This window comes from Crocodylus siamensis, chromosome 4 (assembly GCF_052110815.1).
Source record: "Crocodylus siamensis isolate JL-2025a chromosome 4, ASM5211081v1, whole genome shotgun sequence".
In the NCBI taxonomy this organism is placed as follows: Eukaryota; Metazoa; Chordata; order Crocodylia; family Crocodylidae; genus Crocodylus; species Crocodylus siamensis.
The window spans coordinates 1,321,921-1,338,036 of record NC_143398.1 but is presented as its reverse complement, the minus strand read 5'-3'; the positions used below and the strand labels follow the sequence as shown (position 1 = coordinate 1,338,036).

Sequence of the window (16,116 nt, the reverse complement as noted above, 5' to 3'; positions counted from 1 at the left end):
CCCTCCCAGGGGGTCTCGGTGCCCAGGTCAGGGTTGTACGGGGCCTGGAGGCGGCTGCTGAGCCAGCTTGCCTAGGCGTTCCTGTGCAGTGCGGCGATGCAGCTCCCCGCCTGGGGCGCGGAGGGGAAGGTATTACGAGCTGTTCCAGGACTGGAAGCCAAGCGGCCGTAGGGAGCCGTGTTCCTGCAATATGTTGCCTTTAACTCTGGGGGACGCGTTTGGCAGCGGGCTGCGGCGAGCCTGCTTCCAGCGAATGACACGCCTGCCTGCGCTGCTAACCCCGCAGCATCCTGGCCTCGGGGCCTGAAGGGCAGCTCTCCCGCTTGCAGAAACTGGAGGGCGTTGAGGGAGGATGGGGCCAGGCAGTCATGCCCCTTCCCCCTGCCCGGCCTTTCTCAGGGCACTTGTGCCCTGCAAATGCTGCAGTGCAGTGCCCTGTGTCCCTGCTTTTAAACGCCAGTGTGAGCTGGCTGCAGGGCTCCCCTGCACAGACTAGCCTGGGAGCAGCCTCGTGCTGCTTTGGCGTTGGCATCGGAGCCCCCCAAGACCCCGGTGCGGGTACCTGGGAGGGGGCCTGTTTGTACCAACCGCAGTTGCGGCTGATTCTGGGGTGGGCTCTACCAGAGGGACCCTCTGGCCACTGCGGGACACAGGAGATGGGGTGAGATGGTCTTATCTAGGCAATGGCATTTCTTATGTTGGGGTCCCCCTGCCCCAGCTGCCGCAGTCTGAGCCTCGGGAGGGCCAGCCGGCGCAGGGGGTGTCTGCCTCGGAGATGGGATTTGGCCTCAGTCAGCCTGCGGGAAGCCTGCTCCTGCGGCCTGCGTTGCTGTGGCAGACGGGGGCTAGTCCCTTCTGGGGCTGAGCTTTTGAGCGCGGTGCACCGTCTGCAGGCGTCTCCATCCTGGCCTGGCCCTGCCTTGCCTCCTGCTGGAAGGAGACAGCCCCTCGCCACTCTTCCCTCCAGTAGAGGTGACCCAACAACTCATCCCCGTAATCTTCCGGGTTGCTTCTTGTGTTCCTCCAGCTTTGGGTCTCAGGCTGCAGCAGAAAGGCCTCGTTAATGAGGCAGGCCAAGCCCCTGCCATTCTTGCCACTCGGGGCCGATGCCCCTGCTTGGGCTTTACCTTGAAGGATGAAGTGGCCGGCTCCGGCCTTGCTGGGGATTTGCTGCAGAGCTGGCTGTTGCTAGGGGCTGGGTGCTGCTGGCAAGCTCCGCGCTTGCACGCAGCCCCCATTCATTTCAATTCCTTCATCAAGGCTCTCGCGCAGAGCTCGTGACAGCACCAGGCGCGGGCCTGACTGCAGAGGCGGGAGTCCCGAGGCAGCTGCCCGGGTTGCGTGGATGTCTCTCTGCTTCCCCCCTTTCCTTTCCTTTCCTTTCCTTTCCCAGCAGCTTCCAAGTGTCACCCCCAGCGGTGCTTGCCCACCTTGCAGGGCGTGAGAAGCCTCTCCGTGCCTCGCGTTCGGCATAGGGCAGCGCTGTGCTGCAGAGGCGGCTCTAGAAGGTGCAGTGACTTGACTGAGGTCTCGCGGGAACGCGGTGGCAACGGCTGACACCTGCCAACTCTGTCTCATGTGCATGCCGTCCTGAGCCTGGGGGGTCTCTTGTGTTCCCTGGCCCTGCTGCTTCTCAGACGCTCGCTGCCTTCCACTTCCCAGCTTCTGGCCTCGATCTCTTCTCCGTCCCCTGCGTCTGACAAGCCCTGGCATTGCCACCTGCCTCGGGGCTGCCTGGTCTGCTGGAAGCATCCTCCACGTGCTCTCTAGAGCAGGTGCAGAGAAGGGCAGCGAGGATGAGGAGCGCTGCGGCGGGTCTTCCCTAGTAGGAGCGACTCATGAGGCCAGGCCTAGGCAGGGCAGAGATGCTGGAAGGGGCAAAAGAAGGGTTTGCAATACTAAATGGCCAAGAGAAAGTCCCTTGGGATCGATCATTGCCCATCTCTCCCCAGACAAGGACGAGGGGTCAGCGTGGACCGAGCAGGTGTCAGTTGAACACAAACACCCGGCTGCTTTTTTCCCCCCACATGGCATTAAAGTGGGGGCTCGTGGCCACCCTCTGCGGTGGGAGCTGAGAGCTTGGGCAGATCCACCCGGGACTGGACACGGGCTTGAGGAAAAGGGCATGGGGAGTGTGAGACACAGGGAGCGAGGGGCACGGCCTCTGCATCAGACTGGGCTGGACCTTAAAGGCTGCAAGGGAAACCCTGCTCAGACCCAGTCATCTCCCGTCCAGCTCCGCTCTCTGCCCCGTGACACCGGAGACTGGGCACGGCGGACCTGGGTCTGGCTCGGTCCAGGGCAGCTCTGCTATTCTGAAGGGTCTGGAGGCAATTGCAGGTGATGCAGCCGCAAGTTGGTATCGTGTCCCACAGTGGCTGTTAATCATTGGCCCATAACGAGCTCATCTGTTAAGCAACCAGAGCAGAGACCATGGATGCACCTGTCCCTTTTATTTTGGAATAAAAGGGCCTTTCTGGGTCTCTTGAGGGCTTTGGAGGAGAGCGGCAAGCCCAGGGGGAAGGGGGGCAGTGTGCCAAGGCATCCTGGCACAGAGATCTTTGCGATGCAGAAGACAGGCGGCAGTCTGAGTCCTTTGGGCGCTGGGATACACTGGGCTCCAAAAGGAGGAGGGTTTTTGGGGGACGTTTCTAATCCTTGCCCAGAAATGCGGGGTGCTGCAGCCCAGGCTGGGGCTGGGGCTGGGCTGTGCCAATGCTCCCGCTGGCACCCACCCCCCGGGGTCCTGGCGGGGAGGGTCTTGCCCCTGCACTCAGGGTCAACCCCACGCTGCACTGGGGAGGAAGGGATTTCCCCCCCTGCTCAGACTGGTCTGCACTGGGGGGGTTTTGCCTTCCTCTGCAGTGGGGGGCACGGCCTGGCCTGGGCAGCACCCTGGCAGCAGCAAGACGATGGCAGCCGTAACTCCACTGTATCCCGGGGCAGGGGCGATGCCTGGGGCTGTGTTGGGGGTGACTTTGTCTTATGACTCCAAGGTTGGACATAGGGTTCATCTGGGCTGATTTGGATGGGGCTGATGCTGCCTCAGACTGGATGTGACCCCACAGCTCTCTGTCAGCCCCCGGCTCTAGGATTCTCCTTCTCCATGATGCCCATGTGCCTGGGCAAAGAAACGCCAACCTCTTCGTTACAGAGGAGCTGTGTAAACTGCCTAAGGATCATGCCCAGCCTAGTGGCTTCCTAGTGGCCCCAGGCCTGGGGTTATAGGAAGCCTGTGGCCCTGCCTCAGCCTCAGCTGACAAGGGGATGCGGTGCAGCACGGCTCTGGTGGGCGCTGCCCGGGCTCCATACGTGGGCAGGGCCCGTGCATCTTCCAGGGGCTGAACGGTGCCCACCACGACCCAGACCGGGGCACTGCAGCCAGGTGCCCGTGGCTCTGAAGCAGCAGAGCCTCTTGCAGGGCCGCGGGAAGGAGAAACAGGGCTGGCGAGGGGGTTGATTGCTCCAGAGGGGCAAACGCAGTGGAGCCACGGGAGACGGTAGCCGTGTCTCTCCTCGTGCCGCGTGGCTGCTACCCCAGCTTTGGGCTGCCCCCGGACTCACCGTGGCTGCCACCTTCCTTGTGTTGCAGGACAAGAACCGGAAGCTGCGGCCTCTGTACGACATTCCCTACATGTTCGAGGCCCGGGAGTTCCTGCGCAAGAAGCTCATCGGGAAGAAGGTAAGAGGCGGTGGCCGTGCTCGGGGCTGTGTGGCGGGGAGCCGGCTCCGGCGGGGAGCCTGCGCGGTCGACGGTGGAACGGGGCAGAGTTGCGGCCCCGCTGTGGTGCGAGGGGTGCCATTCCCATAAAACAGGCTGTCAAATCCGCAGCTTGCGGCTTCGGACCTGCCTGCCTCCCATCTCCAGGAGCTTGTCGGCTGCGCTGTCTCCCCGGGTGCCTGAACTGCTGCTTTTCCCCAGGGTGTTGGGGAGGGTGTAGGAGCCATGCAGGTGGGAGGAGAGAGCAGGGAGTGGTGACCTGTGATTTGAGGGGTAGGGAGGCTTCTGCCCAGGAAGGGGCCTCCTTGGTGCTCATGTAAGGGTCCCTCGAGGTACCAGCACTCGTCTGGCTGTCTGGGGGCTCCTGGCGCCTGCAGGGTCCTAGATGTGGCCTGGCATATCCTCCCATAGCACCAGTGCTCAATATGTCCTCTCAGATGTCTTGGGCGGGGGTGGGGGAGCCAGGATGCTGCAGAAGCTGGATGTGGCCCCCAAGCCCTTCCCTTAGCAGGGGAACAGGTGCACAGTGTGGGACAGGCATTGCTTCATTGCTGTAGGGCAGCAAGTGGTAGGATGAGGATGCTGTCAAAGGGGGTATGGCTCTTGGGGACACGGGGAATGGGGTTTGTGTGTGTGTGTGTGCGCGCAGACATACAGACATAAATATATATAAAAAAAAATACACACACACACACACACAAAAATATAAAATTACACACACACACAAATATAAATAATATGCATGTGTGTATATGTATACATACATACACACCTACTTATATCTATATCTGTGTGTGTGTATCTTTGTGCGTGTGAATGTTTGTATGTATTTTCCCCCCCCCACCCCCCCTTTTCTAGCATCTCAATTCCCTGGCATATTTTTCTGGGCTGGTTTAGAGCAATTCGGGGGAACGAGGAGCATAATCCGCACTTAACTACCGCTGCACATGCTCGCGAAGCAATTTTCAGACCCTCGTAAAATGGTCAAATAAAATCAATTTCCGTCACGGCGAAGGCGCTGGCTGCTGCTCGTTGAGGACTATTTCCATGCCTAATTGCTTCTTGCCGTTTCCGAGCCCTGTTTATATATTAAAAAAAGAGAGAGGGGGCGAGAGAGAGAGTGAGCTCTGCAAAGCGCCTGTGAGAGGAAGGCTGTTCACTTGGCTCGTTCGCCATCGGCTGCAGGGGTTTTGCTGTGACTTCAGGACCCCGGGGGGGCGGGGGTAGGAAGCCAGGCTGATACCAGCCCAAAGAAGGCTGCCTGCAATGAGCAGGGGGGAAAAGGGTCCTAGAGGGAACGCGCCATCTCCCCGTGCCAGGAATAGGCCAGACGCAGCCCCAGCCCCGCGGTGTTTTGCTGCAGGAACAGGCTCCTCCTTGCACTGTCCCGAGGCCTTCAAGCAAGGGCAGCCTGTAGCAGGGGCATGGAGGGGGGGTGGTCTGGAAGCAGTGGCCAGCCCCTACTCCAGCCCCAGGGCTCGAGCAGGCCAGGCCCCCTGGCAGCCCCTGCAGCTGCTGTCTCGGGGCAGGTGGACGGATGATAAACGCGGCGCGGAGCTGACCGGGCTCCGAAGTATTTTAATCGGGCCAGCGAGGTTACAGCCCGGGCCCTCGGCGCTGCTCTGCGACCTCCCAGCCAGGCTTCTCCAGGCGGAGGGAGGCGGCTGTCCGTCCCCAGCAGTCTCCTGGCCAGCGGCACCTCATTATATCCGTGCCCGCGTGCTGGGGACCTGGCCTGGGCGCGCTCTCTGCAGAGCTCATTACCGGCAAACGCGTTTTATCTTTAATTTAGGCAAATGTCGGCTCTTCCTAGAAGGGCTTGCGTGGAGCCGCGGCACTTAACGGCTCGCAATAGACCGGAGCCGTCTTAATTACATGCTTAAAAGCCCCTTGATGAGCAGAGCCCGGGGTTTGCTTCGGAAGCCGTGCTGCCAGTTTTTACCGGGGCTTCGCTCAGCAGGGAAAAGCCCCAGGGGCCAGGCGGCTGCAGCGTGTCTGGGGTAGCCATTGCAAAGCTACAGTGCTTCTGGTTTGACCTGTAAACCCTGCCAGCCTCCCCCAGCCCAAGAGGCCTTGGCTGCAGAAGATGTCACAAGCTGAGGGGCCCCCCCGCAGATGGCTCCTGGTTCGAATTCCTCGAGCTTCAGTTATGCGTCTATTATGCTTCCCACCGATAATGGCTTGGCTTCTCTCCCCAGCCGGGTCAGGGCACCGCTGGCCTGGCAGGTGCTGCTTCAGTGACTCCCCGAAGGGACGGGGAAGCCAAAGCTCCTCCATGCCCGTGCACGTGGGAATGGGTTGTGTCCGTGCTGTGTACAATCCTGGCCTCCACGGCAAAGCCACCATGTTTTGGAGACCGGGAGCAGGGAGCAAAGCTGGCTGGTTCCCATGGCGGCAAAGGGCACATGGGGGCTGCCCGATGCTGGAGGGTCTGGGTTGGTAAGGGGCCCGGGATGGGGCTTTGCTGAGCCCACACAGGCCTTGTGGATGGACCCCCAGGCCGTGGGCTCAGGTGGGTGCAGCGTGCTCGGTCTCGCGGTGCAGAAGCCCAACACGTGTGTGGTTGTACGTGTGGGCACTGCACACCCCCTGTCGAAGGCTGCTGAGCCGGCGGGTTTTGGGGCATGTGGGGAATGGGTCTCAGACTTCCCCCCACCTTGAGCTTGCTTTTGCTAGCCTAGCTCCATCCCCGCATCCTCAGCCAGTGATCACAGCCCAGTCCCTGCTTGGGGCTGAAGCTCGCAGTGCCCCACCACTCTGACTTGACCCCTGCGAGTCTGCCTCTCGGTACCAGATCCCAGGGCTCAGCCGAGCCGAGCGGGGTGGGTTTGACATTGATGTTGCAGCCCTGGCGGGCAGTCTCCGGGTCTCCCCAGGCAGGTGTCTCGGCGAAGCCCAGCACCATGCTCTGAAGTGCCTGCGTAACAGAGCTACGGTGCCACCGAGCCGACCTCGCCTCGCCTGTCGCATGGCGCCGTTCATCATCCTCAATGTCCGAGCACCTCGGGGCGGTTGCAACAGGAGCTTAGAAATGCAGGTGGATGCCTCCGTCTGCATCTTCGACCCCCCCATGCCCCTGCCTCTGCCCCGGACTTTGTCAGTGGGCTGCGTCTCTCCCCGCTGCAAAGCCGTGAGCAGAAGCGCCGGTGCGGGGCCGTATCCTCTGCCGTGGTCGAAGCGGGCCGCATTCTGGGGCCGGCTCATTTTGGGGGGAAGGCAACAGCTTGAACCCCCTGATTTCAGAGGCCAGGCGCAGAGAGCACAGAGGGCCGTTCTCAGCTGGCAGGGCTCCCGTGCTCTCCATAAATCGAAGCAACCGGCTCTTTAGCTGCAAGTGAAAATAGCCTCCATTTTTTAAAACTCCTAATAACCTTGCACGGCACACGGGCTCTGCGCTGTCCGGACTTCTGTGTTCTCCGCTATTTAGGTAGCCTTGGGAATCGGGCGCCCAATCACCTTTGATGTTGCCGCGTCGGCTTTATAAATATTTCCTTTGTCAGCTCCATGTTTTTCACTTCAGATTAATTTGATTGAGTTAAGCGATGAAAAAAATCCTTTACGTTAATGATCAAAACAGTCCCCAGAGGTTGGAAATGCATTCTGATTTGAAATGACAGGCTTATAGGAGGCGGCTTGTCCTTGCTTTTGCACGGCTCGCTGTCGGGATCAATCTCCGCCGCAAGATTTCTTGCTTCTTTCCCCCCCCCGCCCTTTTTAACGTATTAAAAAAAGAGAGAGAGGGAGAGAAGGCAGGTAGTGGATTTAGTGGCTTTGGACTGCAGCTCATTTCCAAATGAGTTGGACCCGGCTGGGCTGGCACAGAGACTCCTTGCCTCTCTCTGCCTGTGGTTTCAACATAATGCTGTAGTCATTGATTGGCCTAACACGGCACGTTTGCGAGCTGGCAGCCTTGGGCGAGCTCTCCATAAGGGCCTCTCCCAGCAGCAAAGTCGGCCGAGCCTCTTTGCTGGGCTTATTCGCTGCTGCAGGAACGTACGGCCGCTGCCTTGTGCTGGCTGCACTTAGGCTCCGACCTGGCTTTGGCCCTGCAGTGACGCTCTTCTCGTGGTGCAGAAAGGCTGAGTGACATGCCCCGGGTGACTCGGGGAGGCCTGGGGCGGAGGGGCATTAGATGCAGGGCAAAGGCTGTGCCCTGCACTGGGGCAGGCTCCTCTTTGCCTGTGCCCACCCTACCGGCTTCGAGACCCCTGATGCTCACGCCTGTCTATGTGGTGGGGCCGGGGGCAGGGCTCTGCTCTGCCTCCAGGTCTGGGGCCAGAGAGCAGCATGCGCGTGTCCTCCCTGCAGCTGGCCCGTGCCCTTGCTGCCAAGAAGGCTACCGGCATCTGGCTGCATTGGTAGGAGCGATGCCGGCAGATCGAGGGCAGTGATTCTTCTCTCTATTCAGTCCTGTGTCCAGCTGCCAGCCCCCACTGCAGAAAGGATGTGGACAAGTTGGAGAGAGTCCAGAAAATGGTTGGGGGGCTGGGACACATGGCTCGTGAGGAGAGGCTGAAGGATCTGGGCTTACTGAGTCTGTAGAAGAGAAGATCGGGGGGAGGGAGATACAGAATAGCAAGGGGGTCCAAAGAGGATGGAGCTGGGCTGGTCTCAGTGTGGGCAGATGACAGGACAAGGAGCAATGGGCTCAAGCTGCAGCAGGGGAAGGTGAGGTCGGATATTAGGAAACATTTTCTCATGAGGAGGATGGTGGAGTCTCCATCTGTAAACCGCTAGGCAAAGCCTTGGCTGGGATGATGTAGTTGGGGCTGGTGCTGTTTTGAGCAGGGGGTCAGATTGGATGTGACCTCCTGAGCTCCCTTCCAGCCCTCGTAGTCTGCAATTCTCTGGCAGCCTGGGTGCCCTCTCAGGGCCGTCCCCTGGTCTTTGGAAGTGGGTGGGAATCTCCCCTTGCTGCCCCCAGCAGCCACTTTCCCTGTGAATAATTTCAGCAGCAAAGCTGGGAGCCCTTTCTGGGCTTCCATCTATTCCCTGTAACCTGGCTGTGCTTGTGGGTGAAGCTTTGGGCCTGGGAGGAGGCTCCCCTGGGACCTGTCTTGTCTGCCTGCCTGCCGTAAAAGCATCATCCTCGGATGCACTTCCTGACTTGCTCCCCTCGCCGTGTCCCCCTTCCAGGTCTCAGCCCCTGCCCTGTGCTAATGACTGGGGGGCTTCTAGGTGCATCTGCACCCTTCCAAGCCTGGATCCTGCCTTGCTGCAGCCAGACTCTCCAGACTGGGGGCAGGAGTAGGTGACAAGGGGGCAGTCACCGCATCAGACCCGATAGCTGGGGCACACTGGATAATGGATAAAATCAGCAGGAATCCTGCATTTTGCACAAGACCTCATTCAATATGCAGCTGTTCCTGCACATGGGAGCTGCCATCCCAGGATGTAGTGGAGGCCAGCAGTGCAATTGGGGCTGGGTACCTGGATGGCAGTCTGGTCCACAGCAGGCTGTTGAATACAAGAGCCTAGGCCTGTGACCAAATGCTGGGGGTGGAGAGGGTCCCACAGGGCCTGGGGACCCCTTGTTTCTCTCCCATCCCTCTAGAACAAGGGTGTGGGCCAGATCCAGCCAGCCAAGCCACATCATTTTGCCTGTGGGTTGCCTGAGGTGCTGGAAATCGGGCGGTGGCAGTACTGCTCCCAAATTGGTCGCCCCGTGGGCTGCATAGCGTGTCCCTGTGTGCCGAATCGGGGCCACGGCGCATCCAGCCCACGCACCGCTGCTCTGGCATATCTGGTACTTGCCACTGCTGGGCACGGAGCTGTGCCCGCGGTCTGACCGGCTTGGCAGCGCTCCTGTGCTCGTGGTGGCCACGAGCTCGACCCCGGCCGGTTCCTAGTCTCCTGCCTAGAGCCACCCCGCGCGGCCGCGACGCCGTCCGCGCTCGACGGAGTTGGCAAAGCTTTGCAGCCTGACAAATCCGGGGGGAGCGCGCTCCTGGCAGCCGCAGAGATGGATGTGATGGCTCCGCTCAAGATTGATGAGTAGGATATTAGGAATAATTAGGCTGGGCTCCGCTTCCAGGATTAGCCTGTATTTCATGGGCGCGCTGTCCGGGCTCTGCAGTCGGGGTGGGGGTAGGGCAGGCATGGCTGGCCGGCCTTCCTCCCCTGTACCTCCTGCTTGAAGTCGGGGTACGTGCTGGATCTTATGGAGGGCGGGGGAAGCTTACAGGAGCTAAGCAGGGGGGGTCTCTGCCGGGGCTGGGATGGGAGACCTCGGTGGGTGACCTTGACATTGCTCCCCTCGCATCCTAGGCTGGCACTAGGGGGCGCTGCGCTGCCGGGATTGCCAGCTGGAGGCCTGACCTTCTGGGGGGTGACGGTGTGGGGGGCACAGGCTGCGGGACCCTGGCATCCTGGCCCCCGCAGCCAGCCCTGTCTCGGTGAGGCGTTGCTGTTGACTTTGCCGGCCCAGAAGTGGGCGCGTTTCGATGCATGCAGGGGAGCAGGGACCCGCGCATGCCAGGGCTTTGCTGCTGCGGGTGGGAGGTGCAGCCTCGGGGGCTCTGTTCTCCCCCGTTAGAGCAGGGAGCCGGGTCCTGCCTCTCCAGCTGCTGCACACGCGAGCCCCCGGCCTCCAGCTCGTATCGCAGACCAGGACCCCCTCCCTCTTCCCGGTCCCGGATCTCTGCCAGGGCATCTCGCCCGTCCGGTGCCGTAACTGGGCCAGAGCTGACGTCCCAGCCTGCCCCCAGTTGCCCGTCTGTCGCTGACGCCCGCGAGCTTCCTGTGAGCTCGCTCGCCTTCAGCTCCTGCATCTCCTCCTCCCACAGCCGCAGCCTGACTGCGTCCCACGGCTCCCTCCCAGACCCGACAGCCGGAGAGCTGGATCCGGGGCTGGCCCCCTCTGCCTCTTGCTTTGTCCTTTCCGAGCCTCCCTAGTCTTCCCCTGCCCCGCTGGGGCACTGAAACCTCTGGTCTGGCCATCGAGGCTGCACGCAGCGCGGTGCACATCCCAGCCTCATCTTGCAGCATCCTCTCTGCAGAGCCCCTCCGCGCCGGGCGCTGTACAATCCTGGTGTAGGCGGTCTCTCCCTTTGGGGGTTAACAGACGACTGCTGCTTGTTGGCCAGTGGAGAGCTTCCTTGCCCCATGCTGCCTTCGGTTCTTGGTTCCCTCCATCCTGGAGACAGTGCAGAGGACACAGCTGAAACCCCTGCAGCCTCAGGGTCTGGCCTGGCTGTTGGGAGGACAGCCCTAACCCCCTTTGGCACCTCTGGATGTGCCATTGGGTGCTAAGTGGGAAAGGGGGGGCTGCGGTGTGCATCTCCCTGCCCCCGGCGGGAGAACGACCTGGAACGAGATACATCAGTGTCTTGCTCCTAGTTACTGCTCTTCCAATATATCGAACCCCCGGCTACGTTGCAGCTTCCTGTTAATGCAGCCGCTCCTCCGTGCCGCTGCCTGCCTGGACATTGATGCATTGCAGGGCCTGGAGACGAGTGCCTGGCTGCGGGGGCAGGGAGGGCAGCTGGGTGCAGCGAGCTCGGCCCAGCCTGCGCCGGGAGCCGCAGGATCTGCTGGCGCCGGGCGCGGAGCTGGCCTGGGAAGTTGGTGACTGATGCAGATGAGAGGAAGGCGGAGGTGGAAATGGGGCCCTGGAGAGATCGAGGGGCTCGGCTGGGCTTGCACTAGGCAGTGCCTGAAGCCCCTGGGCTGCCCTCCCTTGGGCAGCAGGGTGGCGATGTCTCCAAGCACCCAGGTGTGGTGGCAGCAGGTGGATGCTGCTGTCCTGCTCCAGCCAGGCGTATGGGCAGGGGCCTGGTCTGTGCTGTCCCCACTCCCAGAGACCACATGGGCCCCCTGCCCACATCTCCCCTCACCCCTCGTGTCATTGTCCCTGGTCCCAGTGCAGGCAGGCTGCCCCGGAGGCGCTGGTGCTGCTGTAGGGATGGGGCTGGGCTCCTGCTGGCACCAACCCCCTGCTGCCTCGTGCGGGACCCGGGGACTGCCGTGGGGTCCCTTCCCTCTGCCGTGGCGCGTTACCCATGCCCCGCCCTGCCCACATCGCCTGCTCAGGGTCCGGCAGTAACCTTGGCGTTGCGGGGAGGGGGTCTTCGTGATGGGTTTGGGACCCGGGAGTGTTGGGGTATTTCTATCCTCACCGGGTCGTGGGAGAGTCCGGCTGGAAGGGACCTTGCACAGTCGCATCGAGTCCAGCCAGCATGGTCCCTGTCTAAACTAGCTCCGCCACGGGTCTGTTTAACGTGCCCTTGCCAGGGATGGAGACTCCAGTGCTTGTAGGTGCCGGCTCCAAATGCTCAGAGGTTCCCCTTTATCTCCAGCCTCAGTTTCCCCTGCCGTTGCTCTTTGTCCTGTCCTCCGCCGCCCCAGAGAAAACCCCCTCTCCAGCCTCTCTGTCATCACCCTCCAAGGACTTGAAGTCTGTTATCAACTCCCCCCCAAGCTTCTCTTTTCCAGGCTCAGCCCTCCCAATTTTTCCACCCTTCCCTTGTCCGTCTGTCTCTCCCAGGCCCCTTCTTTTGCAGTCACTGTGCTGGACTCTTTCCAACTTGCCCACCTCCTCTTGAAGTGCGGGGCCCAGAACTGTACCCACGATTTTAAGGGAGGCCTCCCCAGTCCTGGAGAGACGGGAAGAGTCGCTGCCTGGATTTGCAAGCAACACTCATGTCAAGCCAGCTGCATCTTGGGTTTTATATATTGGGTGGGTTTTTTTTTTTTTGCAATGAGAGTACACTGCTGGCTCCTATTCAGCGCCATGTCTCCTGTAGCACCCGGGCCCTTCTCTGCAGCACGGCAACCCAGCCAGTTGTTCCCTGGTCTGCATCTGTGTGTGCAAATACTGCCGTGTGCGTGTAGTGGGGCAGCTGCTGCAGGCATCCATCTCTTGGGGCAAGTTCCCAAGTCTCCTGGGGCATCAGAGCCCCTCATGCAAAATGGAGGTGTGTGGGGGGGACATGACTTCCCTTCTGGCTCTTCTCTTATCTGCTCAGACTCTCCCCACCCCTCCCGCAGCTTCGGGCCTCGCTGCTGCTCAGCACGACACCCCCTCGGTCGGTCCCCGCTGGGACTATCCAGGCCCCTCCCTTGTCTGCGCGGGCTCCGAAATAGGCTTTCCCGAATCCCCCATGAGCTGAAGCCCTGGAGCAGCTTAAAGCATCGCCAGCAACGTGCGTGGGTGGCTGCGCTGCCCTGTTGGCTTCTGTTCTGTGGAGCACTTGCAGCATCGGGGAGTGACCGGGGCTGCGGCCCTCCAGCCTTGCACCAAGCTCTGGGCTTTGTGGAGCTCTGGCTCGCCCCAGAGCAGACCTCATTTACTTCTCCTGGCAGCCTTGGTGGGGCTGTGGTTGCAGAAAGCTGCCCTGCACCCTCCTAGCACAGCTGGCCAGCTGTGCCCTCCCTCCGGCTAGCAGGGGAGCTGAGGTGGGGAACTAGATGACACCCAAATGAGCTATTCCTGGGGTATGAAAGGGGGCATCCACTGCCCTTCCCTGGCTGTATGGCGAATGGGGAGGGAGTTCCAGCTGGAAGCTTGTGCACGTGTCTAGCGGGGAGGCCTCTATATAGGAAAAATTGAGAGCATCTTCCTGCGATCCCTAGACAAGTGCCCCTTGCTCTCTGCACCGCTGCCTGGAGAGGTATCGGAGGGGCAGGGATAAGGGCCAGCTGGAGACGGGAGCCATCCGGTGCTTGAGAATCGGCTCTCTAAGTGATTCGCCCCCACCCTGGGATATAAATCAGCCCCCGCTGGCTCAGCCCCTGGCTCTGCTGCTGCGATACAATATGGATCTGTTCGGAGCGGGCTCCTGCAATGGAATAAATCTTTGGTGCGTGTCAGCCGTGCCGGGGGCCCTCTCCGCACGGGTCCTGCCTATCGATTTTTAGCGCTGGGCTGGCACAGCCGCTCAGAAGCTCTTTTTTTTTCATTAGGCCGGTAATTGAGTGGGTTCTAATGGGCACTCCTGGCCCTTTCCTCTAATTAGCCCGTGGGGATTAATCACTCGGATGGGGGGAGAGAAGGCACCAGATAGCTCAACGTCCCTTCTGCAAGGACAGCTGCCTGCATCGAGGAGCGTTCTGCAGTCGTGCGGAGCCCGGGGCTTGGCAGGGAGGGCCAGGTGGTTTAAATGGGCATCAAGGAGCTGGGTGTGCCGACGTGGGCAGGTGCCAGGGCATCGATTCACTGCGTCTTGAAGTGGCGCAGCGTCGTCTCTGCCAAGGGTGGCATTAAATGGTCTGGGCAATGTTCCCCTCATCCCCCCACCAAGGCGCAGATGCCAATGCTCTGCTCTTCACCATCTTTGTGTGATGGGCCTGGCTGTGCCGGGGAGCAGGGTTATGCCCAGGTGAGGATGGGCATCTGCCTTCAGTGCCCGGCCTAGCATGCGGCTGGGTGCAAGTGCAGCAGCATTGCACTGGGAGATGCCGTCCCACGGACGTCTCCCCCGGCTCTGTCTCTGGCTTGGTGAAAGGATTTGTGCTGGGCAGGCAGGAGAGCTGGAAGGGAGCTGGGTGCTTGCTGGGCATGGGGCACCCAGGGGCAGATCTAGGGGGTGCAGTCGTACCCCCATAGTCCCCCTTTGATTTCAGCTCTACCCAAACTATAAAACCAACTTCTTTTGAGCAGCCGTGACACTTCTGTTCATGAGAAATGCACTTTGACTTTCTAGCTTGTTATAATCTGCCTGTTTCCTGCTAGGGTCTCTTTATTCCACAGGCGTTAACGACCCTCTCTCCTTGTTTGCTTTTTTTTAATGACCTTGATAGTCCGCTCTCCAATCATCCTTTCTTCTGCAATGTTGCTGTCTCCTCCTCCTTGTCGTCTTCCCTCTGGAATCAGATACCAGCTTCCAAATCTGGGAGCTGCTCTCTGGTATTATTGTTATGTGCAGAGTCCATCTGCCCCGTCCGGGCGTTTGTAACGATCGCAGCTTTCGATGAAGCGCAGAGCTGTTTGCAGACACCGCGGTCGCACCGGGGGCCGTCCGAGACATTCATCGTGCAAAGTGTTGTTTTGAGGCGTTCCTGGTAAAGTCTCTCTTCTGTGTCACGGCCCTGCAAGACAGTTTTTTAGCTGTAGTTAAAACCTTAACTCAGGTGTGATCACGTGAACCCAGGTGTAGAAATGACTTAGTGCAGGTGCTGTCAAGATGCTGAAGATTTTGTTCGAGTAACGTGAATAAGAGATGCCATGCATCCTGGGCTGCATCGGTAGGAGCGTTGCCAGCAGTTCGAAGGAAGTGATTCTTCCCCTCCATTCAGCACTGGGGAGGCCACATCTGGAGTCCTGTGTCCAGCTGTGGGCCCCCCACTACAGAAAGGATGTGGACACACTGGGGAGAGTCCAGTGGAGGACAACAAAAATGGTTCAAGAGTCGGGGGACATGATTTGAGGAGAGGCTGAGGGAACTCGGCTGATTTAGTCTGGAGAAGAGAAGACCGAGGGGAATTGAATAGCCGCCGTCACCTCCCTGCAGGGGGGCTGCAAAGAGGATGGAGCTGGGCTGGTCTCAGTGGGGCAGATGACAGGACAAGGAGCAATGAGCTCAAGTTGCAGCAAGAGAAGTTGAGGTTGGATGTTAGAAAAATCTTTCTCATTAGGAGGGTAGTAAAACACTGGATCAGGCTCCCCGGAGAGGTGGTGGACTCTCCATCCTTGGAGGTGCTCAAGACCCGGCTAGACAGCCTTGGCTGGGATGATGTAGTTGGGGCTGGTCCTGCTTGGAGCAGGGGATTGGACTGGATGCGACCTCCTGAGCTCCCTCCCAGCCCTCGTTCTCGATGATTTCTATGCTTCTATTCCCATTTAACTCTAATGATTACAAGACTAACGAAGCAGTCTCTTTTGACTATTGTGACCATTTTTTTTGCCTGGTTTCTTGTGTTTTTTAAACTTAAATCTATAATCTAGCTAATTTGTGCACGTTGCAATCAAGCTATATTTGTTTTTGCTTTGATTTCAAGCTGAAGAAGACAGCCCTAGGCCCCTAGTACATTAGTCAGGTTTCTAATTTTGCTTCAGCTGGAGAAAAATGTGTGTCATGTTCGCTGTGATGATGCACCGCACCAGGTTTTTTTGAAATCCCAGCTCTGCCTGTGGGGGTGTACAGGCTCTGGTTTGGTACGTGTGGGGGGGCACACATGGCAGGCCTGGTCTGTGGTTGTTGCTCCACTCTTTCCAAAGTTTGGCCAGCGCTTTCTGGCCAGGAGCATATCAAGCTGTAATGGAAGGAGATTGAGGGTTGAGTCTCCATCCCTGGAAGGTTTCAAGAGCAGGTTGCCCAGACCCTTGGCTGGGCTGGTTTAGCAGGGCTGCTGTATGGGTAAAAACAGCCGTGGCTTTTGAGGTGGGCAGGATTGCTCCAAGCCAGAGCCTGAGAGCAGCTCAGCCCATGACGCACAGTAGCCTGTCCGTGCAAGGA

At 59.8% G+C, this 16,116-nt stretch overlaps 1 protein-coding gene across 1 annotated transcript in view; it reads left to right on the top strand.

Annotated features, from left to right (window-relative positions):
• Nucleotides 1–16,116, top strand: part of SND1 (staphylococcal nuclease and tudor domain containing 1) — a 231,867-nt gene that overhangs the window by 114,912 nt on the left and 100,839 nt on the right. The window contains exon 11 of the mRNA XM_090041370.1: nt 3,593–3,682. Coding sequence (XP_089897496.1) covers nt 3,593–3,682 — 90 coding nt within the window. The remainder of the gene's footprint in view (nt 1–3,592; nt 3,683–16,116) is intronic.